At 46.3% G+C, this 12,990-nt stretch overlaps 1 protein-coding gene across 4 annotated transcripts in view; it reads right to left on the reverse strand.

Moving 5' to 3' along the window:
• GALNT15 (polypeptide N-acetylgalactosaminyltransferase 15) overlaps positions 1 to 12,990 on the reverse strand; it is a 40,338-nt gene that overhangs the window by 18,057 nt on the left and 9,291 nt on the right. For all 4 annotated transcript variants that reach the window (XM_036851904.1, XM_036851905.1, XM_036851907.1 and 1 more), the window contains exons 2-3: positions 4,889 to 5,055; positions 3,285 to 3,489 (exon numbers count right to left, since the gene is read on the reverse strand). In XM_036851904.1, the coding sequence (XP_036707799.1) occupies positions 3,285 to 3,489; positions 4,889 to 5,055 (372 nt within the window). The remainder of the gene's footprint in view (positions 1 to 3,284; positions 3,490 to 4,888; positions 5,056 to 12,990) is intronic.

Genomic DNA, 12,990 nt, shown 5'->3' on the forward strand with positions numbered 1-12,990 from the left:
TCGTACGCACATATACAAAATATCATGCACAGCTGCAGAGGGTTCATGGCCCCTGCTCTAGGGTCTAGTTCTTGTTCCTCCCTGGATCATAAAACATCATTGGCTTGAGGAATCAGGATTGTCAAGCCCCAAAAGGGTCCTCATTGTTAAAGTGTGTGTATGTATGAGTACGTGGTGTCTCTCAGCAAAGTCGTGAGTCTAGGTTGATTTGCTCATTTACTGTTGCTGTTGGTAATTGTATTTTATCCCAATTTTTTTGCACAGCCTGGGATTACGTGACCTCAGAGAGGGTGATGTGGGAAATTGGTACAGGTTGGAAACTCTGCCTTTTAATTAAACAAGTAATCACTTAGGTATACCAGTAGCTGCCCTCTACCTAGTCAGTATCTCACTCACATTTTTTTTTCTGGCCTCTCACAATAGTTTCTTCTAAAATCCGTACCATGGAATGAATCAGGCCTGAACTCAGGGGTGGCTGGAAGTTACCAGTCTAAGAAAAGGAAGATTCCTGGAAAAGAGATGCCAGCCATGCTTTTTATACTCCCATCAATTTCCATCCACCTCAGAGACAGCCAGGGCTGGCACGAGCCCAGCCCATATGGAGAGGGCCAAGGTGGTCCTGGGATTCAATGATCTGCTTTAATCTGTGGCCTCAAGTGACTGGCCTTGGCGTGAAGAGTCATGGGGTTTATATTTACAGCAAGGATCTTGATATGCTTTTCCTGCGCTTTTCGCATTGTTCCCTCTGGAAGGTAAGGGGAACTTAATCTCTCTGGCCTCCGCTATTTTGGGGCATCTCGCGCTGACCTAAGAAAAGGGAGAAGCAAGGTCAAGGAAGAAAGGAGGGTGCCCTCCCAAGTCTCCACTTACTGTGGAATGAGCTGAGCAGACGAGATGTATTTGGCTACTGGGCAAAGCATTTTGTGGAATTTCAGAATCAAGAGCCAGGGAAGCTGTGTGGCTGAATTCTAAAGAACCCCATCAAGTTTGTGCCATCTTAGTAATGGTAACAGGACAAGAAAGGAAACTGCATTCAAGTGTCCACACAATCAATTCGTCCCAGACCTTTGAGCTGTGTCCTTCTTGATCAAAGGTGTACATCCCTTTTCATCAGAAAACAATCACCCTAAAATTCATCAAATTTCTCTTTTTACTCTGTCTTGCTGGAGGCTCAGTCATAGGTAAAGCTCACTTCTAATAACTGTATTATCCCCAATTTCTTTCTTTTCTTTTTAAACTTAAATTTGCTAGATTTCCCTGTATGTTTTATTTTTTTAAATAAATTTACTTATTTATTTATTTTTGGCTGTGTTGGGTCTTTGTTGCTGCGCACAGGCTTTCTCTAGTTGGGGTGAGCAGGGGCTACTCTTCGTTGCAGTGCGCGGGCTTCTCATTGCAGTGGCTTCTCTTGTTGCGGAGCACGGGCTCTAGGCGCGCAGGCTTCGGTAGTTGTGGCGCGCGGGCTTGGTAGCTGTGGCTCGGGGGCTCTAGAGCGCAGGCTCAGTAGTTGTGGTGCACGGGCTTAGTTGCCTCATGACATGTGGGATCTTCCCAGACCCGGGCTCGAACCGGTGTCCCTGCATTGGCAGGCGGGTTCTTAACCACTGCGCCACCAGGGAAGTCCCTATCCCCGATTTCTAACACTATCTTTTCCTTTCTGAAATCTCCTTTCCCTTCTATTTTAGCCAGATACATAAGTGATTCATCATAAGCCTCTTTGAGTACATTTTGGATAGAGATAAAGAATAAAATGTCAATGAATGAAGTGAAAGATGTTTCCTTGTTTTGGTTTTCATTCCCATGGACCATAGCAGCTGCCCAACCAGGGCTGAATTAGGAAGTAACTACAGTCTAGGGACTCGATAAAATGTGGTTAAAAAAAATCTTATATTTAGCTTTGTGTTTCGAATCTACAGATGTAGCTGGTGTTCTTGGACTTCACTTAAAACAAAATAGCAAAGCTTCCCTGTCTGACCTGGAAGGAGCTAGGAGAGGGCTCACTCCATCATCCTGTCACTTGTGAACTGAGTTTTAACTCTCAGGCAGACACGAGATCGATCCTCTCTCAAGCCTTTCTAAGCTCCAGGAGGTCAAGCGTTTGGGTTTCAATGGAGCCATCAACAAACACCAGCTAACTGAAATATGTGAGGTCAACCAAGGCAACACTGTCCAGAGAGCCAAAAGCTACCTGCAGTTGCAAACTTACCCACCAAACTTTTTACCGCAAGGAAGAATGAACCCTAGTTCATCTCACCCCTCTTTATTTTTCCCAGGCCTGGATGTTCCTCCAGCTCTACAATGTGTAAAGTCACTTTGGAAGTTCACACAAATTCTCCGTGTTTGTGAGAAGTATCTTATACTGAGAAGCAAAAAGCTCGGAATTCCCTCTTCCCAGAGCTCTGCTGCTCAGGTGCGACCCCAAGACTGACGCTGGCCCTTCCAGGACTCTGCCTGCTGAGGGGTGTGGAGAAGGACGGAGGCTGGAGAGCTTCCTGTGGGCATCAGACAGGAGGAAGGCTGCTCCCTCTGCAGGGCTGGAGGCACCTTGATCCCCTCGCTGCTTTTCAACACACGCACACACACACACACACACACACACATACACACACACACACGCACACACACACGCACACACACACACCGCACACACGCACACACACACACACACATACACACACATACACACGCACACACACACGCACGCACACACACGCACACACACGCACACACATGCACACACGCACACACGCACACACACGCACACGCACACACATACACACACATACACGCACACATACACACACACGCACACACACACGCACACACACACACACACACACACACACACACACACACACACACACACACACACATATACAGGATTCCTCAGACTGCCTTCCATCACTTACGCCCTCGAATGGAGGTGCTCTGTTCCCTGCCCCACCTTGCTTCTCCCTGTGGAGCAGGCCCAGCCCCGGCTGAGAACTAAGTAACCTTAAGAACTAGGTGTTCCTAAGACAGGAGCCCAGACCAGTCTTCAAGTGGGAAACAGCTCTTGAGCCTCTTGACAGCCTCTGGAGCCACGAATACCTCTAAGGGGGTGTTGCCCATTTCCCCTTGGAAATTTTCCTTTTTCTCTGGCCATGACTCTTACTCCTTGGCTTGGCTACTAGAGCTGGCAGTCAGCACAGGCAGCGGTGGGCGGGTGTTCTCCGAGTGGCTGAGGCTGTGGACTGTTTCTCCCTCTCCCACCTCCTGCTCTGCAGCCCCCGGGGGTGAGTTACCTGTCACCAGCTATTCTGGCCAGGAGGGGCTCCAGCCAGCCCGGGTGGCACTCGCAGTGGGCGTCCATGAAGACCAGCACGTCCCCGGTGGCCCTGGCGGCCCCCAGCATCCGGGCCCTGGCGGCGCCCAGCCTCCTGTTGCTCCTGAGCAACTTCACCCCCTCCAGCCGGGCCACATACTCGCTGAGAGCCGACTTGAGCTGTCCTGGAATCGACAGGGCAGTGGGGTCACAGATGCCACAGCCCGCGAGATGGCGATGACCGTCACTAGGATCATTGTCAGTCTATCTTGGGAGCTGTGGTGAGCATAAGAGTCCCGAGCAGCACGGACATTGTGGTGGTTGCTAAGGTGTAAAATGCTTCCTTAGTTTCGGTGGGTCAGGATTCTCTCCAGTAAACACCAAAAGACATGGTGTCGTAAAACTAAGAGAGGAGAGAACTCGCTCACATTCTCTAAATGCAGCAATGAGGTTGAAGCAGATACTGCTGGTGCCCTACTCAGAAGCCCTGAGATCCCTTTTACTGATTTGGTTTGCTTTGCATGTGCCCAGCTGCTGTGGGTTGGCTGCTAATGGCAATCAGCAGCCTTCCCTGGAGATGTGCCCTAGAGTACTGGAACCACCTCTCCTGCGAGTGGCAGGGAGTCATGCAGAATGATACCCCTCACCCCAGGTGCCAGAGTCAATGACCCACCATTGCCGGGGTACCAAGCCCGCTCCCTTGCCTCAAGGCAAGACAGATGCCGAGGTGCAGTTTACACTGCAGAGCTCCCCCTGGGATCAGGCTGTGGCTGAACTTCATCTGACACTACATCTAAGTTCAGCTCCTTCCTCTGCCTCTCCTGCTTTCCCCACTCCCCTACAGTGTTCCCCTGAGAGCACCGCCCCCGCCAAATCACATGCACATGATTCCCCATCTCAGGCTCTGCTTCTAGGGTACCTGACCTAAGACACAGTGGTCAAGGAAGTCAAAGACAGAGGGTCCATTTCATGTGACTGCCGGTAGGTCATTGGTGGCACTGGCCAAAGCGGTCTCACTGCAGTGGTAGCGGTGACTGGGGCAATGCAGTGGGTCAAAGAGAAAATGGGAGGTAAGAAATTGAGACCAAAAGTCTGAACATCCTTTTAGGAATGACAATCTATAGAGCTGACAGGATGAGGCAAGCTTGTTAGGCTTTGTATTCAAGATCAGAAACGCTATGTGTATGGGCATGCTGAGTGCACCCAGATAAGCAAACTAGTGGAGATGGAAAGAACAATGTATGGTCGTTCCTCAGTATCTGGGTGAGGGGATTGGTTCCAGGACCCCCCATAGATACCAAAATCTGCAGATGCTCAAGTGCCTTATATAAAAGGACAGTGCAGTCAGCCCTTTGTATCTGAGGGTTCTGCATCTGAGGATTCAACCAGCAGAATACGTCTTTGGTATTCACAGAGAAGCAGTGCCCCTGGGGCTCTTCACTAATGAGTTACCTGCGCCTGCATCCCATCTGCAGGTCTGCTTTGGGGAACCTTCCCTGCACAGGTTCCAAACCCCAGTCTGTGCATGGGAACCCCCCAGGGTCCAGGCACTCCCCGGGGGACCTGGAGGAAGCCCGCGGGCACCTTGCTGGCTGAGGTCGTCCACCAGGATGATCTCCTTCAGGTAGGCCCTGGGCGCTGTGTCCAGGATGCTATGCACGGTTCTCAGGAGGGTGGACCAGGCCTCGTCGTGGAAACAGAGGATGACGCTGGCTGTGGGCAGGCTGTCTCCAGGATGCTGCTGCAGACACCTGCAGGGAAGAGAAGCAGGGCGCTGAGGGGAACAGCAGGCCCTGGCTGGGGCTTCTTCAGCCAATGGCTGTCCTCCCAACTCACCGGCTCTCTCTGGGTTTTCTCAGAATTTCCACATAAAGAGAACCCATTACACCCTGACAGAAGTGCTGTCCACTATCTCCCAGGACTCGGGTTCCGAGAGCTTCTTTACAGTGTTCACCCATGCCTCTCCCATAACAGTTGAGAGCTATTACCACCATTCTCAGCAGATGACTGTCCTAATCTGTAAAGTGGGAATGAATGATAATATTACCAACCTCTTAGAGCTGTTGTGAGGATTAAACGAGGTACATGGTAAGTGTCCTGTGAACGTGAAAGATCATCCGTTTAGGAGCAGGGAAACTATTTTCTTTATTTTTATATTCCTATAATCTAGTACAGCATCTGACACATAATACATGTTAATCAATATTTCAATCTATGTGTGTCCTTTGCCCTAAAGTGGGTCTCTTGTTGGCAGCATACTGTAGGTTCTTGTTTTTTTAAATCCAATCTGCCACTCTGTGTCTTTTTTTTTTTTTTTCCCACTCTGTGTCTTTTGATTGGAGCATTTAATCCATTGACATTTAAGGTAATTATTCATAGATATGTATTTATTGCCAATTTTAACCTTGTTTTCCCATTGATTTTAAATTTCTTCTTTGTCCCTTTCTTTTTCTTTTTCCTTTTCTGGTTTGATGATTTTCTTTGTATTATGCTTATGTTCTTTTCTTTTTGGTTTTTGTGACTCTATTGTATATTTTTGATTTGTGGTTACCCTGTTTTTCAAGTATGTTAACTCATCTTCCTATATCTAATTGCTTTAGACTGGTAGTGATATAGACTCAAACACATTCTAGAAAAAAAAATCTATATTTCTTTACTCTCCTCCTTCATATTTTATGATTTTGATGATTTTATGATTTTACATCTTCATTTTCATTCTTTTGCTGTTCATTGTGGTTATTATTGCTTTAACAGAAAATTTTTAATTTTTAAAAAATCTGTGTACTGGCTTATTTAAGTGATTTACTTTCCAACTGTGATTTTCTCTTTCCTATAGATTCTTACTTCTTTTCTATTTAGAGAAGACCTTTCAATATTTCCTTTAGGATAGGTTTAGTATTGCTGTATTCTTTTAGTTTTTGCTTGCCTGAGAAATTCTTTCTCTCTCTCTCTATTCTAAATGATAATATTGCTGGGAAGAGTATCCTAGGTTGCAGATTTTTCCCTTTGAGGACTCTGAATATATCTTGCCACTCCCTTCTGGCCTGCAACGTTTCTGTAGAGAAATCAACTGACAGCCTTATGGGGGTTCCCTTGTAAGGAACTCTTTGTTTTTCTCTTGCTGCCTTTAGAATCCTCTCTTTATCTTTTTTTTAAAAAATTAATTAATTAATTTATTTATTTTTGGCTGTGTTGGGTCTTTGTTTCTGTGCGAGGGCTTTCTCTAGTTGTGCGAGCGGGGGCCACTCTTCATCGCGGTGCGCGGGCCTCTCACTATCGCGGCCTCTCTTGTTATGGAGCACAGGCTCCAGACGCGCAGGCTCAGTAGTTGTGACTCACGGGCCCAGTTGCTCCGTGACATGTGGGATCTTCCCAGACCAGGGCTCGAACCCGTGTACCCTGCATTGGCAGGCAGATTCTCAACCACTGCGCCACCAGGGAAGCCCCAAACTTTATCTTTTATCTTTTAACTTGTGGGGCGGTGTGGTGCGTGGTGTGGCCTCTGCCCGGAGGCTGTCAGGTCCCACTTTCCTCTCCAGGTGAATGGGATGCTCTATATTTGTTGTGCAGCAGGTGTGTTGAGAGCGCTGAGCGAATCCACAGTGGAATGAACTCTAATAACAATCTGATCCATGGGGCAGTGTGTGGCTCACATTGTCCACAAAAGGCACTTTCCTAAAATGCACTTCCAGAGCGCTCCTGTCTAGGCTGCAGCTGCTGAAACCACTGGTCCCTCCTCAGAGGAGTATTTGCATTTGAACTGGGGTTGTCTCAAGGACCTCAAACTTCCAGCATCCAAAGGCCTCTGTGCTGGTGGGGCTGCACACGGAGGGATGACCAGAGGAGGCTGGCCCTGCTCGGGGGAGATGCCACCTGAAGGGTCAGCCCGAGCTGCTCACCAGCTGGACATCCCTCTGCCGGGTGCGTCCCAGCCAAAGCTGGAGCTCTCAACACTCTGGAAACCTGCCCCTGACTCTCTGGGCAAAATCCTATGTGGTGGGGGATTGATACTAGGTAAGTACTTTAATTTAATGGTAAAACAGAAATCTTAGACAATTAAACAAAAAAGCACATGAACATCTCATAAGGTAGCTGTGACAATTGTCTTATTGTTTCTGTATTTATACACTATTTCTTTTCATAAAGTATTTAGAGTCACTCTCAAGAAATATGTACCATAAAATAATGGTAAAAGAAAAAAATAAGGCTGAAAAGTCAAGAGTAGGGAAATAGAAGTAAGAGTGTGTGGACAAAGAATGTCGCCTGCCATTCCACTAAAAAAAAAAAGAATGTAGTCATCAAGCCAACAGCCAGTGCTTCCCTCACCCACAATGCACCCTGAGGGGATTCAGGATGCAGAAAAAGAGGATACTTAAGATACCTATCTAAGGAATAATTTTAATGAGCCCAGACTTTTGCATCTTCCCTTACATAGAAAAGCGCTAAAATCATTAACTTGAGATATCTGTGTTTTGTAATTAGCAGTTATCTTTTGATGTTCAACTCCATGGTTTGTTTGTTTGTTTTCAGCAAAACCTCCTATGTATCCTCCCCTACCTCATTGGAGCAGTTCCTCAGAGCTATTTGAGAGCCTGTCTCCCGGGCTATGGTCCTCAGTAAGGTTCCCAAATAAAACATAGCTGGCAACTCTTAGGTTGTGCATTTTTCTTTAGCTGACAAGTAGAAAGCCAACATCTGGAGAAAGAACATACATTCATACGTCAAAAGGGCCTTGGTATTTCTAGAGAGAAGTTAAAATTTGACTCTGAGCTTCCTGGTAGCCAAAGTAAAATGGGAGGTTTATTCTGCAATAGAATTATTACCATCAGAAAAGTTACATACCAGATATTTTAGGTAAAGCATGTTCTTTCTAGACTGTTTGTTTTTTTTTTTTTTACAATTTATAACTTTTTCATTTGAAATCATTTAAGACTCAAAAGAAGTTGCAAAAATAGTATAGAGAGTTCCCGTGTTATTTTCACCCAGCTTTGCCGAGTGATCCACAATGATCCAAACCAGGAATTTGACATCGTTCAATACTATTAACTCAAATACAGACCTCCTTTAGATTTCACTAGTTTTTACACCTAGCACTAATTTCTAAAAGAAATTCCTGTGGACTTTAGAAAGAAGTCCCTCAAGAGATGACAGTGTCCTTAGAAGCATCCGTAAGATGAATAAAATAATGAACTACACTGTACATGAACCTTGACAGCTTGATTTCAGGGATGGTCAAATAACACATCCAAAGTGAACCAGTTCCCATGAAGTTTTGGGGCGATAACTGAGAGGCCCCAGCGCACGCTGCACTCTCGGCTGAGTCTTCGACCCCCTCTACCCTCCCTCTCTCCCACCCCACAGCCCCTCCTCTCACCCCAGGCCCTGGTGGAGCTTTCCTCCTGCAGCCTACCTGAGTTCGAGAAGTTCCACTCTGCCCCCAGAACTGCTCTAGATCTGCTCACAAACAAACAGGTTCAAATTTTCCTTTGTGTGTTCTGCATTTCCTGTGTGGTTGTATGTATTGGCAGATCCAGGGGTTCTAGAGATGGGGACCTCCAACGGCTGTTGAAAAGAAATCTTGCCTCAGTGGACTCAGTGAGTACAGAAAAACCCCAAAACATTACTTGGGCGATTGCTCAGAGGCTGGCTGTTTTCCAAGTCAGACAGCAGAGGAGTCTGGGGACAAGGAGGGCTGCATATGGGATTCCCATGGGTGCAGATTCAGAGGGACTGAAGTTCATCACCTCAGGGCAGAACACAGCCATACCTTCCCCGGGGCCTGGCCCCTTCTCCACCCCAATCTATAGAATATGGGGACAGGAAACAACACTTCTGTGTGTGTGTGTCTTTGTGTCTGTGTGTCTGTGTGTTTTTGTCTGTGTACATGCATGTGTCCTTGTAGAATGGTGGTCAAAAGAGCTTGGACTTCGGAATCAGACAAATTTTGATTTGAATCTCCCCCCTGCTGCTCCCTGAGTTTCTTTGGGTAATATACTCAATATTTATCAGCCTTAGTTTCCTCATCTGAAAAATAAGGATAATAATATTTACCCCTTGGGCCTGTTGTGAGAATCTAAGAATAATTCTATGCACCTGATAGACGGTGGCTCTTTTATAGCTATCTTGGAAAAAGACAGGACGTAATGAGCATGTGTCCCGTATTTATGATAGTCTTTGTAAGATGCAGCTATCTTTCAACAATCACTTCACAGGATAGCATGAGACGCTTCTGAACGGTTTCAGAAGTTTGGATTTCCTCCTCTGCCTGCTGGGAACGCCCACAGCACCCACTTCAAAGCTTCTGTAAGAAACAAGTGCCTGGCACAGGGTCTGGCGTGCAGCAGGAACCCCATCCCCAGAAAAGATCTGATTGAGGCTCCAGTTCCTGAAGATCTCACTCCTCAAAGTCAGGAGATGGGGGAGCTTCCTGCTGGGCTACAGAGCTGGAGACCCCGGGCAACCGACTTTCTCTCTTTGGCCTCACAGGACATTCTCTGCAGAGATGATTCAGCTGTGGACGCGGGAGCCCCGCTACTTCCTAGCTGTGCAAATGACCCTGGACAAGTAACGTGGCTTCCTGGGGCCTTGGTTTCTGCAGGCGGGTGACAGTAGCCCCCGTGTTGCAGGGCTGCTGTGAAGATGAGACGGCTTTTTCACGAAGCACTAAGAACAGTGCTGGCACCGAGCGCTGTGTAAGTACTCGCTGCCATGATCAGAGGAGGTATTATCACTGCAGGGTGGATCACGAAGGCTCTTCCAGCCTTGAAATTCTGTGTTCCTGACTCTTCTTTGCATAGGAGAGGGGGAAGGGAAGGGGACCAACCAGGGGAGCAGGGGTTTCAAAGAGAATCTCATAGGACTCCCCTCCTCTCCCTCCACTAGGGTTTTCTAGGTTTTATGCATAGAAAGAACTGTGTTCTCTCTTCCTGGTGAGAGAGGTGGGTGAAGAGATGACAGGCAAGGCTGGGATGAGCAAAATAGGCTGCGAGGACTTTGAAAGGCAAATGGGCTTCTGGAAGCTCTTCCAAGGCCAAGGGCGGTACCTCCCTGAGCCGTGGAGGCAGGTGTCCTGGCACCAGCTCCGAGAGGACCCTTCACCTGCCCCGTGGAAAGATGCTCACACGGCCTCCAAGACATAAACAGGTGGTGCTGGAACACCTCTTCAGGCAACCGCAGAACTGCCAGGAGCCGTGAACTGGAAATAGCCGTGGCGGTACCGTGGTCTTTCAGGGCCGAGCGGCGTGGGCTCCCGCGGGAAGGCCAGTGCTCTCACCGTGGTCCGAGCGCAGTGCTAAGTATCATCAACAGAGGTGTGGCGAGGCCTGTGTCTCGGGGCCAGGGAGATGCTCTTCAGAGGAACCAGGATTGATTCTTTTGTTTCTGGGGGGCGGGGTGAGCAGGCACAGGGGCCTGTGGGCAGTGCAGGCTGTGTAGACCCCTGTGGAAGGAAGGGCTCTGGATACATGCCTGGGCTTCTGCGGTCCATGGTCATCAGCCCATGGGCAGCACTGGGTCTCATAGGGATGGGCAGATGGGCCCATGTGGTAGCACAGCGTGGAGAAGGGGGATGTGGCATGCGATTCCCTGAGGGCTCAAACACCGTGACAGTTCAGGGCATCTTAGGAAGAGTCCATATGTGTCATCAAGCTTTGGCATTGGGTTCAAATCCTGGATCTGTCCTTGTGTGACTTGGACAAGCGACATAAGCTCTCTGATAACCATCTTTCCTTTCAACAATTTCCAGATCTGCAGAACCAGTCACATCTGTAGTAATCAATTGTTATTTTTTGAAATACTTTTGATTCCAGTAAGTCCTTTTTGAGCATGCATTTTACTTAACCTCAGTATTTTTCATCTGTAAAATGGGTTTGTTGGAAGGATCAAATGAGTTAATTCATACAAAGTACTTAGACCAGTGCCTTACTCATAAGTAACAGTTCAATACATGCTAGTTATTATTATTTCTTGCAAGCCTCCCAAGGGCCTGAATACCTCTCTAGGCCTCAGTTTCTTCATCTGTAAAATGAGGATAAGAAGTAGAGTTATTTTAGAGGACTACTTAAAGATTATAAACTTCATATAATATGCAGCCTTTTGTGTCTGACTTCTTTCACTTAATATAATGTTTTCAAGGTTCATCGTGTTGAAGCCTGTATCAGTACTTCATTCTTTTTACTGACAAATAATGTTCCATTGTTTGAATAGAATAATGTTCCATTGTTTGAATAGACTGTATTTTATTTATCCATTCATCAGTTGATGGACATTTGAGTATTTCCATTTTTGGCTATTAAGAGTAATGCTGCTACGAACATTCATGTATAAGTTTTTGTGTGAACAAGTTTTCAGTTCTCTTGGGTATAGAGCTAGGACTGGCATTGCCGAGTCATGTGGTAAATCTATGTTTAATATTTTGAGGAACTGCCAAACTGTTTTCCAAAGTAGCTGCACCATTCTATGTTCCACCAACAACTTCTTCACATCCCTGTCAACACTTGTTATTGTCTGGGGTTTTTTTTAGCCATTCCAGTGAGGGTGAAATGGTACCTCACTGTGATTTTGATTTGCATTTCCCTACTGACTAATGATTTGAGCATCATTTCATGTGCTTTTTGGCTATTTTCTATGTATTCTTTGGAGAAATGTCTATTCTAATCCTTTGCCTATTTTTAAGTCGGATATCTTTTTATTGTTATTGTAAGGGTCCTTTATATATTCTGATACAAATCCCTAATCAGATATATGATTTGCAAATATTTTCTACCATTTCTGGGTTTGTGTCTTCACTTTCTTCAAGCACAAAATTTAAAAATTTTATGACGTCCAATTTTCAAGCCACTAAATTTTGAGGTCATGTGTATGCAGCACTAGATAATGGATACACAGTCCCGTTTTAAAGATGAGGAAATTAGAGCCCAGAGAGCTTAAGTGACTTGTTTAAAGTTGCACAGCAAATTGCTGATGGTCAGTGTGACTCTAAACCTTGTGCTCTTAACCATCTTGGACTGAAGTGCTAACAGAATGTTCTGGATTCAGAGTCATGAGGCTTGGGTTCTGATGTCCAGATCACAGTGACTGTGATGGGGGGGGATGGTTATTTGAAGAACATGCAATCCATTGGTTTCATCACAAGCTCTGGACTGTCTACACTGATTCAGTAAAGTCCTCAGAAAGCAACTTACTTTGATCCCACTGTCTTGGCTGCCTTGGAAATTTGCTTCTGTGGAGTTCTGCTTGACATCATGCTCTCGGCTTTGATCAGAGAACAGTACATGAAGGCATTTCAGGACACCTGCTTTGCATTACAGTCTCTGTAACACCTTTGGAGGGGAATTGTCTCCTCCAGCACTTTCTATCCCCTCCACGCAACTTTGGAGGGAAATTCCTGTCAGATAGATGTGCCAGGAAAAGCTTTTCCTCCTCTGAGGACCTGGTGTGTTTCCTCTTCCTGAGCAACAATGATCATGATACTTATCATGTTTCCTTTTTCACTTTGGCTGCCAGGAAGCTCAGAGTAAGGAAGTAGGATATTTAGTCATTGGTTGCTTATTTTCATTCTAATTTTCTCTTTGATCTTGATCTTCCATCTTTCTATCCAGTCATTTAACTGATATTGACTGACAACCTACTATGTGTGAGGACTGGAAGATGAATTAAGTAGATAAAATCCTTGAAGCAGAATCTGT

The sequence above is a fragment of the Balaenoptera musculus genome, chromosome 4, assembly GCF_009873245.2.
Source record: "Balaenoptera musculus isolate JJ_BM4_2016_0621 chromosome 4, mBalMus1.pri.v3, whole genome shotgun sequence".
Classification (NCBI taxonomy): domain Eukaryota; kingdom Metazoa; phylum Chordata; class Mammalia; order Artiodactyla; family Balaenopteridae; genus Balaenoptera; species Balaenoptera musculus.